Raw genomic sequence first — 15,581 nt, 5'->3', positions numbered from 1 at the left:
GAGCAACACACTATTTTATTACGAAAATACATACCTTGAAAGTGGCATCCAGGTTGACACAATAATGGAAAACATCTCCCGCACACTGTCGGGAAGTGTTTCACACGTATACACATGTTTCAATGTCACAAGGTATCGCACAATGGACAGACAATATGACAAGCTGCAGTCCGCGTTTCTTAAGATGATCAGGTACGATATGAATCTCAGGACATTTCGAGATCCAATATTCGAAGTGCAGCATGAAGAGAAGCCAAATCTGAAATGTTCAAGGAAAAGTTCAGTCACATATTAGTCATGTTCGAACTGTAAGTTGGTTCACTGGCTTACCCTTCCAAGAAGCGAAGTCAACAGAATCGAGACTGAAATTAGCAGAAGCAGCTCACGACGCAGAAATCACATTCTCCTTTGTTCTTCATCCGATGATCCGAGCCATCCGAGCGAGCACCGTGGAACGCCTGTTCTGTTGCAACTTGCAATCGGGTGATATCAGCGGCGATGGTGGTTTCGTGGCGAGGCGAGGCATTGAGTTTCACCTCCTATATGCGCCTGAAGCACGCTGAACTTGGAATATAACGCTGGGCAGTTTCAGTAGCTCCATTGTATTGCTCTATCCAACCGACTCAACTTCGAAATCGTTCAAGTGATACGAAAACATGGATTGGATTGGATTGCCTTTCCTTTCGTGTTTAGTGTTCCTCATGTGATACCCCAAGTGGATCCTGTCTAACCCACTCTGACTTTCAAAGTGGTTACAGTTTAACCCACAAGGCTCTGGCCAAACCCACTTTGACATCGGAGTGAACACAATTTAGCGAGAAAATGGTTCCATTTCGAACCACTTTGCTGACCAAGGTTCCAGTTTAGCACACAACGGCTCTGTCTAACCCACTCTGACTTCCACATTGGCAAGATGATGGTTCCATTTCAAACCACTTTGCTGACCAAGTGGTTCCACCTTAAACCACTTTGCTGACAAAGTGGTTCCACTTTGACCCACTTTGTTGTTCAAGTGGTTCCACTATATCCCACTTGGGATTCCACTTTATTTTTTCACCTGGGTTTCACGATTTATCCGTAGAGAAACACACCAAGAGGAATTATTGACGTAAAATTTTGGGGCATAATACGTCCTCTAACATCTACTTTGGCTTTCCGACACTGTTCTTCTTTGTTTTGTCTTCACTACAAACCCCGAAGTTTATCTTGGCAAACCCTGTACTACTTGTAGTTCTCCGCCCTCAAAGATCTTGAAAGGCCGAGAAAGGCCAAATGCTTTGATCAAATCTAAATGAACCCCTTCTAGCGAACCAAGGTACTGAAGGAAACCACACACAAACACACACACACCAAAAAAGAACAAAAGGTGTAAACATGCAGGAATGAAAAGCAAAATGCAGCTCTTAGCATGAGACTGAAAGGTGCACTCGCACTTGCAACTCTAAAAAAGGCCGACATCTAAAAATGTTCAAAAAGGCTACAATGCCATGGAGTCGATAAAAAAGCAGGCAACCCCCAAAATGTTGCATTTAGGCATTTATAGGCATTTATCGGCAAATGCCTAAAATTCCGTGCCCTAGTTATAGTATTGAGGGTAGAATACACATATTCACCCCTAATTTATGCAAAAAAAAAACTCGTTCATTGTGGGACAAGCGTATTGTGATGTTAACGAGGAAGATTTCCATCGGGTTCCCCAGTAAGATGGTCATAAAGTGAGGATATCAGATTAACAAGTGTTATAATAGTGTAATAAGTGGTATAAATGAAATTTGGCTGTACCATACAAGGGTACTGTACCAGATGTTGTAACCAGATTTGTTAAGCTGTCAAAAATGGCTTTTATCTGGTGCCCTCATTCCTCATTAAAAGTGAATGAAAAATATTAATCTAAGTTTACCAATCAGTTTACGTGTACTTCATATCCTACAGCAGCACTTAACACGTACGGGAGGCACCATCGCAGTGCAGTAACTCTCGGCTAACAAGATGTGTGTTGCTTGAGCCTTTTCCCAGCTCTTCCAGGGTCTCTTCTCACATGTATATTCCAAGAATGTGTTAGATGTGTCAGTCTTGAAGATAGCTTATCTGTGCCGGTTCCAGTTTCAGAGCTGCTGACACACACATTCTTTACGTGCTCCCTGATTAATTAGGTCTGAAATGCCGTCCTAACCAGTTGCCCTACGAACACTAAGAAACTCACAAACTTATGAACTACGAACACTTGAAACTGTTGTTTGAAGTATAGGGGAGCAGCCACAATCCATGGTGTGCGTCGCTAAATGACCGGCCTTGTTATTGCTCCTTATCGTCAGCCATGCTCATGTTCTGTGTCGTTACGAACATGTACCAACTATAGTAACCCGTTTCAACGCTTTGTTACGCTATCTGTGCTTGCCAAAATTTTTGTTGTCGTGGGAAAATCATTTTAACCGGGGTCTAGTGGTGCCCCAGGGAATAAATTCGATAAATTATTAAATAAAAGTAATCAGTTATAAACTAAATAAATAAATCAATTACCGTAATTTCACGCGTATAAGCCGCACCGCAGATAAGCCGCAGGACGCGTTTTTTGGGACGTTTTGAAAATTTTCTGGCAGATAAGCCGCACCCGCAGATAAGCCGCGGGGCAGACTGATTTGTGCGAGAAAAGAGACCATAGAGAAGTCCATAAACCCTGTGGTCCATACTCCGGGATCGGCACAGTGTACAACAGAGGAGATCAGTTCTGGAGTTCTACCAAGATCGGATTGTGCCCTTGTCGGGTGTTTTTCGTGGACTGATGGGTCAGTGATCTTCCAGAGGACGTGAATCACTGTCACCACTTTCCTTAAAGCTGCTTGGGGGAATGCACCAGGAAGATCAATTTACTCGAATGTGGACCCGTCTCTGTTACGCACTGTTCGTGCATCGGCAGAGCAGTGCTGTTCCAGAGACACTGTCGGCCCTTTCGTTAAAATCGGCGTATGGGGAAAATACCAGGAAAAAATAGTCATCAGATAAGCCGCACCGGTGGATAAGCCGCAGGGCGCCCGTGAGAAAAAAAAATCGCGCATAAGCCGCGGCTAATACGCGTGAAAATACGGTAAATGAATCAATAAATTTTCTTCCCTTCTCCCACTGCTCCCATTCCACCACTAAAATGGTTAGAAAACAATGTAGTCATTATCATATTACACAGTTGAGTTTGAAGAGTGGTGGTCGCTCCATGCGTTTGCCATTGGATATGAGTAGGGCCTGACTTTTTCGGGTTTTATTTTTGGCCAAATTCGGGGGGTAAATATCGGGTGATATTTTTCATTTGAAAATTTGGGTGTATTCAGGTTAAATCCTGTTACGGCATATTCTGTCGTCTGGAATTCGGGTGTACTCGGGTGATTTTTTTTGTTTAATAAAAATTTGTCTTAACATGGAACTAATGTTTAGCAATGTTATCAAACGTTATTTTAATGCACGCTTATGAGTGTGCCACGTGACCCGGATGTTTTCGGGTAGATTTGGGTTAAACCCGAATTTTACGGATTTCATTTGGGGGGTAAATATCGGGCGGATACGGGTTTAACCCTAAAAGGTCAGGCCCTATATATGAGTCACAAACATCCCTTGTTCTCGGGAAGTGATACAAAATGTAAACAGTTCCTAGAGTTGTCCAGATTTTTTTTACAAATGTTTTTTCTTTCCTTTTCTTCCTTTATTTTGTGTTATCCCACACCACTAAATTGTTGACGTATGTTATATTGACTGCCACAGCCTACTTTTTCATATATTATACTTAACTAAGTTTACTACATTTTCTGCGTAACCTTTCATGTCAATGTATAGAGCTGTTAATTCAAGTTGTAACTAACACGGGGCCCAAAACTGGGGGACAGGATGAAATTTATTGACATGTCAGGTATGGGACATGAAAACTCGAGAAATTCTTGACAAGAGAGAGTGATTAGAGATGGAATGATTACATAGCTGAAAACGTAATTATCGTAGCTCTGTCCAGTGATAACGAAGCCACACAGGGATCAAATAGAGCTACAATGAAATGATCGGCAGCTGGTTGACTGTGAAGGAGTAAAACGACATGCCCAGCATCATTTCAGTCGTGTGGACACCTCAGAAAGCTCCTTAGACCCGATAATTTTCCCTTAGAACTGCAGTGTCTGTAAAGCTGGTGCCGTTGTACAATGCCTCTAAAAAAAGAAAGAGCTTTACTGTAGAGAGGGCGTTGCCGTTCCTTTGCAGGTCGACCTATCATGTCGCAGCACACGTTCTGATGTGGGGACCATCTTTACGCAAGGGAACTATGTGACCCTGAGGTACACCACGGACGCGTGGTCTCCCCAGGGCAATGGCTTCAAGCTCATCATCACTGCCTACAAGGACACTACATTGCCTGGTACGCTGTTACTCTCTCTCTTTTGTCTTAACCATAACCATAACTGGAGCCTGAAGTTTTAGGGTTTTACCTGATTCTTCCCGAATTTGCACCCCAAATTGAAGGTTGACTCTTTAGGGTGAAACCCGATTTTCACCCGGCAAATTCCCCTCCCTGGGTTGTCTGTAGGAATGCACTGACATACTTGTTTGGCAGCAAATGCAGTTACATCACTGTTTGTACCAAGCCAGTACAGTTAGTTTGAGTAACTGAGCCCGATTTCTCCCCGAATTTAGCGTACTGGACCTTTTTCCACCCGAATTCGCACGAATTTAGAGCACATGTTTATTTACCCGATTTTTACCCCCCGAATTTAGAAAACAATATTTCCCGAAAACTTCAGGCTCTAAGTCCATAACCCACTAGATTATAATGACTGGGGATGGCCAACCAAATTCTCGAATCCTAGGTAAGGGTTCAAGGTTCGGGAGGGCAAATCTCGGTGCCCAAAACGGTGAATCGAATCAAATCTTTCGAATCCACCAACCATGTTTGTTTGTTTCTTTTTAACATTGAAGAAATCAATGCCTACTCGTCAGAACCGCTGTTCTGCCCCCTGCGGACATCTTCAGGTACTCGAAGGACAACAAAAAAATGTCCCGATTTGAGGAAACTGTCGAAAAAGTTCCTGATCACACCCCAATCAACAGTAAATGTCAGAAAGACTCTTCAGCACATCGGGTGTCATGGCTGATAAAAAAATGCAGTAGGCTAGACACTGAGCGGGAGAAAGTGCTGGTGTTTTTCAACAAAAATCTGCTTTAATTTAAAACTTTCAGCTGTGTTCTCTCGTTTGTTTATCTATATTTCTCTGCACTGAAAGCGTTCAGGTAGGAATTCTTAATTCAGACTCGACAGTTTATGTATTTCCTGCAGTCCATGAACAATATGTTGAATAAATTACATTTACGATGAAGTGTATGTATAAGGGTATATTTCCTCTTGAAAGCGAACTGTTATTTAATTTGTTTTTCAGTAACCAAAGTTATCAAATTCTGCTTCAAAACACTTTTCAGTGGAAGTGTTTTTTCACCTGGCTTTTTCAAACTCTTTTTCAAGAAAGGATTCACAAGATTCATAAGATCCGTGTATTCGCAGAACCTTCCATGGATTCGGATTCAGAAAATTCTGGATTTGTCCCATCTCTAGTTCTTATACGTAATACAATGGCTGAAGTGGTTCATCATCATACAACGTCTGTCGGCCAATCCGGTCGTGCTTTCATAATGTCACCCCTTGCACCACACACTGTCTCGCTACCAATCCAAATCCAGCCAAAGCCAATCCAGTCTCTCTGCGCTTTCCAGTCTTTCAGCTCATGTCTTCGCACACTGGCTGTGATGGATGGACCTATTCTTTTGTGAAATGTTTTTTAATCTTACGAGCATGGGTTATATTCTTCACACAAGGGCAGTCTTCAATGATCGTTGAATTCAATGGCCATTGAAAATGTGTGTAGCGCCGCCTAGCGTGTAATGTGTCAACCTGTCTGGTAGCACTGGACCCAAAGCTCTTTCATAAGTTGACAGGTTACATACTGGGTGGCACTGGGTGCATGTTCAATGGCCGTCGGTTCCAATGATGATTGAGGACTGTCCATGTGACAGGTGTAATGAAACTGCTTTTTTGTTGCTGGTTGGATTATGCTCTGCAGGTGTCACAGACCACAAAATTTTGGGGGAGGAGTCTGCCCTCAACAGCTGACGCTGTAAAATGGTTTGACGGTTGCAGGACGGCTGGACTAGAGGTTCATTTCCGCTTCCTGTGCTGGTTCCTCCAGCACCATAGTTAAACGGATTGTGTCACTTCACCCCATGTTACGCTTAGGACCCTGTGTTTTCAGGTTTTATGTTTTTTTTTTTTATCTGAGAGTAAGAACCAGGTTTTAGTATTTCAGGAGACGTAAAATGGGGTAAAATCACACGAAAGACTACATTTTCCGGTGGAAAATACTAATAATAAAAAAGAGTGCTTCTCGCATTTTACATTGACATAAGATGCGGACCAGCTGTGCTTCAACGTCTATTACTTAGTGTTGTTCGGCGCCCGTATCGGTGGCTAAATTGGCACTTTGCAGAATTTGTTTCCGGGTTTTCTCGGGTTTTCTCGGGTTTTACCCTAGACCGCAACACCCACAGGACTATATGCATTGGGTAAAGAACAACAACTTTAGAACAACAACTTTAATTGATCATGATAATGACTGGGGAGTCATTGGTCATTAGGATGCATTGGTAGTAGTCAGTGCGACAAGCCAAATTCGTAATCATTCCGACGGTCTAGGTCCTGAATCCATAGCGTCATCGTAATTCCAAAGTACGTTGAAGGATGGTAAAAGGGGACAGGGCGATCTGGTACGTATTCCAAACGGTAAAACTTGAGAGGGAGATAATGGAGAGAGAGAGAATCGGGGGGAGGGGTATGTATAGCTGTGTTAGAGAATGTGTCTAGTTTGTCCTTTTTCCGCCTCGGGTTTTAATGTTTGAAATCTGTTGAAGAGATTGAGGGAATAGTGCCTTCCAACGGTTGAGACCAGTAACGTAGCCAGAAAAGTATTTCGGGATGGACTCGATGGGAGCTTTACATGGAGGAGGAGGATTCTGCCCATGCTTTGCCTCTCCCAGATGCATTGCCAAGGGTATACGATTCGAGGGGGTTGGACCCCACCCCCTTGACTGGTTGGGACAGATCACTGCCACGGGTGAAAACGACCCACAAGTCTAAGAAATTTGGAAGCAATACTGTAACACACCTTGTAGAGTTAACTGCAAGGTCCAGATTCTCCGGCAACTTAGGCAAGTTGCAAAATTTGTAATTGGCAATTGACAATTACAGGAAAGAGCACTTTTTAATTTTTCATAGTTTACAAAAATAAATCTGGAAACTGAAAATTTTTGGCACCACTTGTTAGCATTCGTAATTAACAAACTGCGGTAAAGGGCGGTTTCTAATTTTTCATGATTTACGGAAACAAAAATTGAAAGTAAAAAAAATTTTTGGTGCAACTTTTTACCACTCCATACATCATTGACGAAAGTTTCAACATCTGACATGCATGCATTGTTTTTTTCCTGAGCTGAGGGAACCATATCTTGGGCAACCTCGTAGTACACCTCCGCCCATGTGGCTTCCTCGACGTGTCCTTACTATCGCATTTCCTTTTATAGACATGAAGCAGGACCTCCAGTGCCGGGAGTTTGAGTGTCGCAACTCGTTCTGCATCTCCAGTGACTTGACGTGCGACGGCGTCAACCACTGCGGCGACAACAGTGATGAAACCAGCTTTGCTTCTTGCATCGGTGAGTTGCATGAGGCTGCACCTCCAAGAGCACTTCTCTAAAAGAAAGTCCGCAAAAGAGTACACAAAACAAGAGTCGGCAGAATCTCTGCAGAAAGTCGGCAGTGTCTTGGGCATTACAGTGAAACCTCCTTAATGCGTACCTGGCGGGGACGCGAAAAAACTACGTATTAAGTGGTAGTACGGCTTAACCAAAAACTCAAAATACAAGTCCACGTACCTGTCTAATAGAAGAATAATGGAACATGTTCGACAAAATTAGGATAGATATCGCCGTTTATTAACTTTGCAACAAGATACCGTATTTATTCGATTCTAAGGCGAGGTTTTTTTCGCAAAATTGGAGTCCAAAAGCCGCCCCCCGCCTTACATTCGTGACCGGAGCCTTCCGTTACGCGCCATCATGCAAGCGTTAGCGCCCTCGCCTGTCCTCTCCCCTTTCGCCCACGTGACCTTGGGGGCGCAGGCAGCTGCGCAGCGTCTTTCTGTAATTGCACTTCACTGGTTCCAGTTGCTACTGATTTCCACCGTGACTCGCAAAACGATTACCGATGGCAACCCGTCGTGTGCACTATGATGCGGCTTTTAAGGGGAAGGCTATCCTTGGCGCTGAAGCCTTAGGCAACTGTGCAGCGGGAAGAAAGCACAACGGTCTGGAGAACAACGTGCGTCGGTGGAGGAAGAACAAGGACTCCCTGTTCACGTGCTCGGCCACGAGGAAAGCATTCACTGGCCCACGAAAGGGAACATTCTCGTAACTGGAGGAGCGTCTGACGGAGTTCGTCATTGACAGAAGGAAAAGCTTTTTCACGGTGACAACAGAAATGATCCAGATCAAGGCAAGGGAGCTGGCACGGGAACGCGGCATTCCATCAAGTGACTTCAAAGCAAGCAGAGGCTGGGTACAGAAGTTCATGAAGCGGTCAGGTTTCTCCCTGAGAAGACGGACGTCCGTGTCACAAAAGTTGCCAAACGACTACGAAGAAAAATTGGTGTCCTTTCAGAGGTATGGTGATTGACCTGCGCAAGAGCTACGATTTTCTGCTGGGCCAGATCGGCAACGCCGATGAGACTCCAATTTTCTTTGATATGCCTTCAACCCAGACTGTTCACAAGAAGGGTGAACATCAAGTGACCATAAAAACCACCGGAAACGAGAAGTCACGGATCACCGTAATGCTCGCGTGTACAGCCGACGGCTGAAAGTTGCCCCCATACATCGTGTTTAAACGTAAGACAATTCCAGCGAATGAACCGTTTCCGAAAGGCGTCATCGTGCGATGCCAAGAGAAGGGGTGGATGACAGAAGAACTCGTGTTGGATTGGGTGAAGACTGTGTGGTGTCGCCGACCTGGGTCTCTTCTATGCCGCCAGGCCATGCTGGTCCTTGACGCGTTTTGGGGGCATTTGACTGAGGCTGTGAAGAAGAAGTTGGTGGAAGAAAAGACGAAACTGGTTATCATACCCGGAGGTATGACCAGTCAACTTCAACCATTAGACGTATGCCTGAACAAACCATTTAAGGACCACGTGCGACGCCTCTACAACGAGTGGATGAGTTCAGACAGTGTCGCCCTAACACCATCGGGGCGCTTGAAGCGGGCGTCGCCATCCACAGTGGCTCAGTGGGTTGCCGACGCCTGGGCTGCGATTCCAGAAAACACGGTTGCTGCGTCCTTCAAGAAATGCTGTATATCGAACTCTCTTGATGGAGTTGAGGATCATGAGCTCTGGGAGTGTGACAGCAACAAAGAAAACTCGGACGCCGATGACTTTTGAGTGTTCTGTATGCAATAAATGTTGTTCTAGTCTTCCTTACGGGTGAGTCTAGATTTTTCCTTAATTTTAATGGCTAAAGTGCACCCCCGCCTTAGAATCGTGACCGCCTTAGAATCGAACAAATACGGTAGTCCGTTATTTTCGCTTCGTACCGAGGCGGCCTTGCAGCAATGATCGCGGCTTCAAATCCACCAACATTACTGGCGAGCTGTTCAAGAAGTCCCCGTTTTCTGGCAAACTGATCGCTGGTATGGATGATGTCCAGTTTCTCCTTGGTGTTCAGGACACGGTGGCATGGCGCTGTCCCAGAAGTCAACACAAGTGACAAAGAAGTGAGATACGAAACTATAGGAGGGGGAGGAGGTTCGGAGCCTACTTGCCCTCTCCATTCTGCGGGAGAATGAACTCTCCTCCTCGCAGGAGTGACGTTTTGGCGTCTCCCCGTCTCTGGAGGAGCCACGTGCTTCCAAATCTTTGTTTCTGGTAGGGGAGTAGCTAGTTTTTTGTTCTGCACAGTGTGTTTCAGGACGAAAAGTACGCATTAACTGATATTGAGGCTGCGAGCAGCTACGGCTTAAGCGGGTACGTATTAACGAGGTTTTACTGTATACCAAACATGTTTAAATGCGCCAGCTTTATGAGGCCGTTGTTGGCCGATACTTGTTTTGGAACTTGTTGTTTTGTAAACGCCACTGAATTCGTTTTTTGAAAGCTCATCAGTTCCATATTTACACGCATATTTTGCGGCATTGCATCATTTGCACACCCCTAGTTTGGCGGAAAAAAAATGCCAAAACATAAAAATATCATAATGTGCGCACCTGCATTTTCACGTGCGGGTGTCTGGCCGGCACGTCTCAGCCACTGCGGTTATTGTTTTGCGTTTGCCACACGTTTTTTTCGCTACCGAAGTTACTGCGGTGCTTTTGTTTGATTTGCGCCGCTCTTCGGATAATTGTCCACTGACGCGATCGACGATACTGTCACTCGAACTACAAAACAAATGCGGAACGAAACGCTGGACAAACACGCTATGAACCTACAGCAGAACATGACAAGGTTTGTAAACATAGCGTGATTTTCGCACTCAGTGCGACTAGCTGGTTGAGTGGCAGGTTGAGGAGTTCACCTACCATGCAACCATCACTGGTTGCAGGAGACCACTTGTCTCGCGCTTGCACAATGCAGTGATAACATCAATATCAGCTTTATCAGGAGCCTAAACGACTGGCATACTACAATGTTGACATTTTGCGGCGTTTGAATATTGTCACGAACGTTCCCGACGTACAGTTTGCACACCCGAACTTTTCTGACTTTTTTTTGCGCAAAAAATTGTGCAAATTATGCACATAGATAGAGTATTTTGTGAAATTTTAAACTCTTTAATCGCCACCATTAGCTGCTGATTAGCTGATTACCTGGAAGATGAATGTCAGTGAAAAGGTTAGCTAGCTGTAGGACTCGAACCTACATCTTCTGGATTACCGGTCCAGAGGGCTCTACCAATTGAGTTAAGCTAACACGCCTTCTCAGCAACTTCCAGGGTGCGTCGTCTGAAGGGACGAACCAGTCCCTCTCTCTCACTCATCCTCCTTTCACTCTTACTCCTTTCACTATTTTTGCACACTCATACTCACATTCATGTGACAGGGATCGACGCAAGTGGCAGATGTTGAACATCAGTTCTCTCATCTCTGATTACCTGGCAATCATGTGGTGGTCTCATTGTCACGTGGCTCTACAAAGCCACAGAATGGACCTCGACATTGGTTTGTCCTATAGATCTATTGCGTTGGACGACTCAGCACAATCTCAGCTGCTTGTCTATTTTTGCTTTGTGTTCTGTGTGCTCTCTTATTAAACTGTGGAGTCCAACCAACGTCCCCATCTATCCACATTTTGTCGAACAAGTTCATCACGTCAGACTCGGTTAGAGCTGTGTTTCACAACCGTGCTTCCGTCAGCGACTCCATGTGGACCATAATGAAAGAGTGGGAGAGGGGGAAGCAGTTTTGACCAGGCTTAATCTTAACATGCAAAGCTTTCATTGTATCTCATATGAAAATACGGCAAGGGCCAGAGGTGAGTCGGGTGTCATGTCCAGCCCCACCTGCACAGATAGTCGGACCCAGAGCGCTAAGATCGTGTCAAACCTGCCGATTTCATCCGCATGTTCTGAGAAAGGACGTAACAGAAGCACCATTGAAAAGTATCCCGTGTGAAAATTAGGTCATTGTGTTGTCACATTCCAAGATTATCTGATAAAAAAATATGAAGCAGTACAGAACCACGCAGTCAGGTTCAGTGGCATTGATTGTTCTTATCTTAAGTGTGTCTACCTAGACTAAAGAGAAGTGGCTATGGTCAGGGTGTCGAACTAGAACTGGAACCGGACCAAACCGAACTGAAAGCCAGAACAGGAACTGAGCCGAACTACAATTTTTTTTTTTCCATTTTGGAACTGAACAGGAACCGGAATTAATGAAAAAGCACTGTTTGGAACCGGCTCAGCAAACGGTTCAGCGTAGTTATTTGTTTATTTTCGTAAAGCACTTGGACAAGGATGATATGAAAGGTGCCTCATATGTAGACCCTGAAGTTTTCGGGAAATATTTTTTCTAAATTCGGAGCGTAAAAATCTGGTAAATAAACGTGTGCTCTAAATTCATGTAAATTCGCGTGGAAAAACTTCCAGTACGCTAAATTCGGGGAAAAACCGGGCTCAGTTACTCAAACTAACTGAACTCGTTCGCTACAAATGGTGATGTAACTGCGTTTGCTGCCAAACAAGTTAGTGTACATTCCTACAGACGTCTCAGTGAGGGCAAAAAATTTGCCGGGTAAAAATCGAGTTTCACCCTAAAGAGGCAACCTTCAATTCAGGGTGCAAATTCGGGGAAGAATCGGGTTAAACCCCAAAACTTCAGGCTCTGCTCATATGCTGCAAAAATCAGTGATGGCCACTGACTACTTCTACAGTAGTTTAACTATAACTACTAACTACTTTGTGATTGAGTAGTTTAACTAGTAGTCCAACTACTTTTCAGGGGAGTAGTTAAAACTACTTTTTTAACTACTGCAATGTAGTTTAACTACATCTATAACTACTTAACGTTGTCCACCAACACCAATCCCTTGTAGTGTTCTTGGACACCTAAATATGAATCACAAGCAATAATAAACTTTGGCTCAAGCCATTGCTACGATCGTCAAATACAAAGCTTGCGGCGGGATTCTTTCTGTGCCTACGCGATAAACTAAGTTGCAGAATTATTTCACAGCAAATGAGGCTTCACTAGACGAGCATTAAAAGTGAAGATTTAGTACACATGCACGACACAATTGCTCTGCACCTCCGTTCTCATCAAACAAGTAGCTCAAGGTAAAAGTCAGAGGCACAATCCTGCCGTAAAGCTTGCGGCAAAATCGGAAGTAGTTGGCGCCTTCAGTAACCTAACTACTGTAGTTAACTACTTAAAATAGTAGTTTAACTAGTAGTTGCCACTACACTTCTGCAAGTAGTTGACAACTACTTTTTAACTACAATGAGGTAGTTTAACTAGTAGTTTAACTACATGTAGTTAACTACTGGCCATCACTGCTGCAAATGTTATTCAAAATGCCTTGTACAAGCGAATGTGGTACACAACGGTCGTAATCCTCTTGATCACGCAATGTGTGTTTGTGTCAGGACCCATTTGTGAGCCGTGTTTCTAACTTTGAAGTACAAAACTTCTTTTCGTTTCTGTGCGACCTCGATTTGCAGATTGCAGGACTGTGACGATTCGGGCGTCACAAAAAATAGGTGTACTACTAAAAGATGTACTTATTATTTTACCAACATTGTCTTGGTAACAACACATGTGCGACGCAGCATGGCCCCAGATATCTTTGCGCCCGAAAATTGCAAATCAAACTCAAGCTCAAACAACACATGTGCATGCACGCTTGCATTGTCACAAACTCATCATACATATCCTAAATAAATCAATGCCATTAAAATCGATAAAAACCCCAGTGCAGGGCGACATAGACACAGCACTGAACTGACAGACCAAAGCGTTTATTTTCCAACTTCAGCTGTATACCTATATCAGCTATCCCCTCTTCCCTTGTTCTCTCCACGTTCCTCTTGTTGATAATACCTCCACCTCTCGGAAAATAAGCCTTTGGTTTGTCAGTTCAGTTCACGTGTCGTCTTATAAGTGTCAAACCAAACAGCCCAACTTTTAACCCTTTTCAGACCAAATGCTTCATGTCGAAATGCTGCTGACTTGATGTGTCATCTGAATTGAAAGCGCAATGAGCACTGACAAAGAACGGAGAAACAGACAGGACGGGCGCTAACTTCCAACTAAGTTTATTGAAGAAAATGAGCAAAAAAGAGAAGAAACCACCTTCACACCACACGTGTCACTTTCTGGGTGCACCGGTTCTGAGCACACCGGTTCTGAGGAAGATCAGTTCCTTTTCGGTTAGAGGTACAGAAGATGTGCTTACGCATACATCTTGATGGCTATTTATCTTTTCTGCTTCTATATATTTCCCTTGTTAGTTTAGTCTTGTTTCTTGCGATGATATGGCAATCTCGATAGATAGGTTCACATCCATGAGTGTTACAATGATAAGCGAACCATCCCTCTTTTTTCTTGTTGTTTGCATGGTTTCAGTGTTCGCGCAAGCGATCATTAATCTGCTCAGCAATCTCTTGTTGGCAGATGTCGATAACTCCATGTAAAGTATTCTACATAGTGAGGGTGTCATAAAAACATTCCGTTTGGTAGATGACTACCTGTTAGTCATCCGAGGGAATGTTACGTACCAACCCTGAGTCCCAAGCACTAAACATCATATCCAAGGTTCAAACTTTCTTGAGCCCACCGGAGCTCACACATGAGTTGCCAGTTAACAGTTCTATCAAGTTTTTGGACATTACTCTCACCTTCAATGAAAACCATATGTGTTGGGCGTATTACCCGCGAGCAAACAAACCACTCCTTCCTTAGAAGTCTGCACATTCAGAGTTAGTCAAAAGGGGAATTGTCAAGTATTGCCTACGTAATGCGTTGCACAAGTCTTGCCCGCATCAAATGGCAGAGTGCCTTCAACGACAAACCGAGAGGTTGCATAGTGCATGTTACCCAATGCACATTGGGGTATCTGTAGCTGAAGCCTTGCTCAGGCAACCTCGAGCTCATGACCCGAATCAACTGACGGCACCCGACCCCGACAGAGGAAGGGCAGTTGTTATTCCCTACCTGCATAACTTCTCGCACCGCCTAAAAAAGATCGGTGAAAGGGCAGGAGCAAGGGTTGTCTTCTCGGCCCCGGGAAAGGTGAGTAAGCTCAGTAAATTGAGTTGTCCCCAGGCTGTGCACACATGCAGTACCAAGCACAGAAATTCCTTTGTTTCCTGTGATGAAGGAGTGGTGTATAAGTAGAGTCAGATTTTTTCGGGTTTTATTTTTGTCAAAATTCGGGGGGGGGGGGGGGAATCAGGTGTTTTTTTGTGAACAAGGAAACATGGTGAAATCAGGTGAAATATGTTTATTCGTGTACTTTTCTGGTGAAAGGAAACACATTCTCTTTACAAATTGCCAAAACTAAAAAATGTCAGAGTAAATGGGTAACACCCAAACAGCTGCGTGCAAGACTATTTATTACAAATTTTTGTGATGCTGCTGATGTGTGGGTGGCTAAAAATGCAAGGCTCAATGCAGTATGCAAAAAAAAGTTGTGGAAGACAGAAGGTGAAAAAGAACATTTGCAACTGTTAAACACTGAACTGTGAACCTTGGTAAGCACAATCTTTTTACAGTAATAATGCTCCACTGCAAGTCCACTATTGCATATGTTCTTTTTGCACATTAACTTTTTGCAACTTGTAGTGCTAACACGAAACCTTTGATAAGATAATTAGCAGTTGTTGACCAGTAATATCAGCTGGGCCTTCAGATGTTCGTCATCTATCGAGTTCTTTGTGGTGTCTGCATGTACCGCATCCTTTATGTGCAGAATCTTTACCGCTTCCCCGTCGTTCACATCTTTCACCATCCTTTGCATGTACTGTGC

General features: G+C 44.0%; 1 protein-coding gene across 2 annotated transcripts in view; it reads left to right on the top strand.

The window, feature by feature from the left end:
* Nucleotides 1-15,581, top strand: part of LOC135378808 (uncharacterized) — a 59,111-nt gene that overhangs the window by 17,394 nt on the left and 26,136 nt on the right. For both annotated transcript variants that reach the window (XM_064611905.1, XM_064611904.1), the window contains exons 3-4: nucleotides 4,237-4,390; nucleotides 7,597-7,728. In XM_064611905.1, coding sequence (XP_064467975.1) covers nucleotides 4,237-4,390; nucleotides 7,597-7,728 — 286 coding nt within the window. The remainder of the gene's footprint in view (nucleotides 1-4,236; nucleotides 4,391-7,596; nucleotides 7,729-15,581) is intronic.

Source organism: Ornithodoros turicata, chromosome 1 (assembly GCF_037126465.1).
Source record: "Ornithodoros turicata isolate Travis chromosome 1, ASM3712646v1, whole genome shotgun sequence".
Taxonomy (NCBI): Eukaryota; Metazoa; Arthropoda; class Arachnida; order Ixodida; family Argasidae; genus Ornithodoros; species Ornithodoros turicata.
The sequence above is the reverse complement of the archived record's forward strand: the minus strand, read 5'-3'. Positions and strand labels throughout refer to the sequence as shown.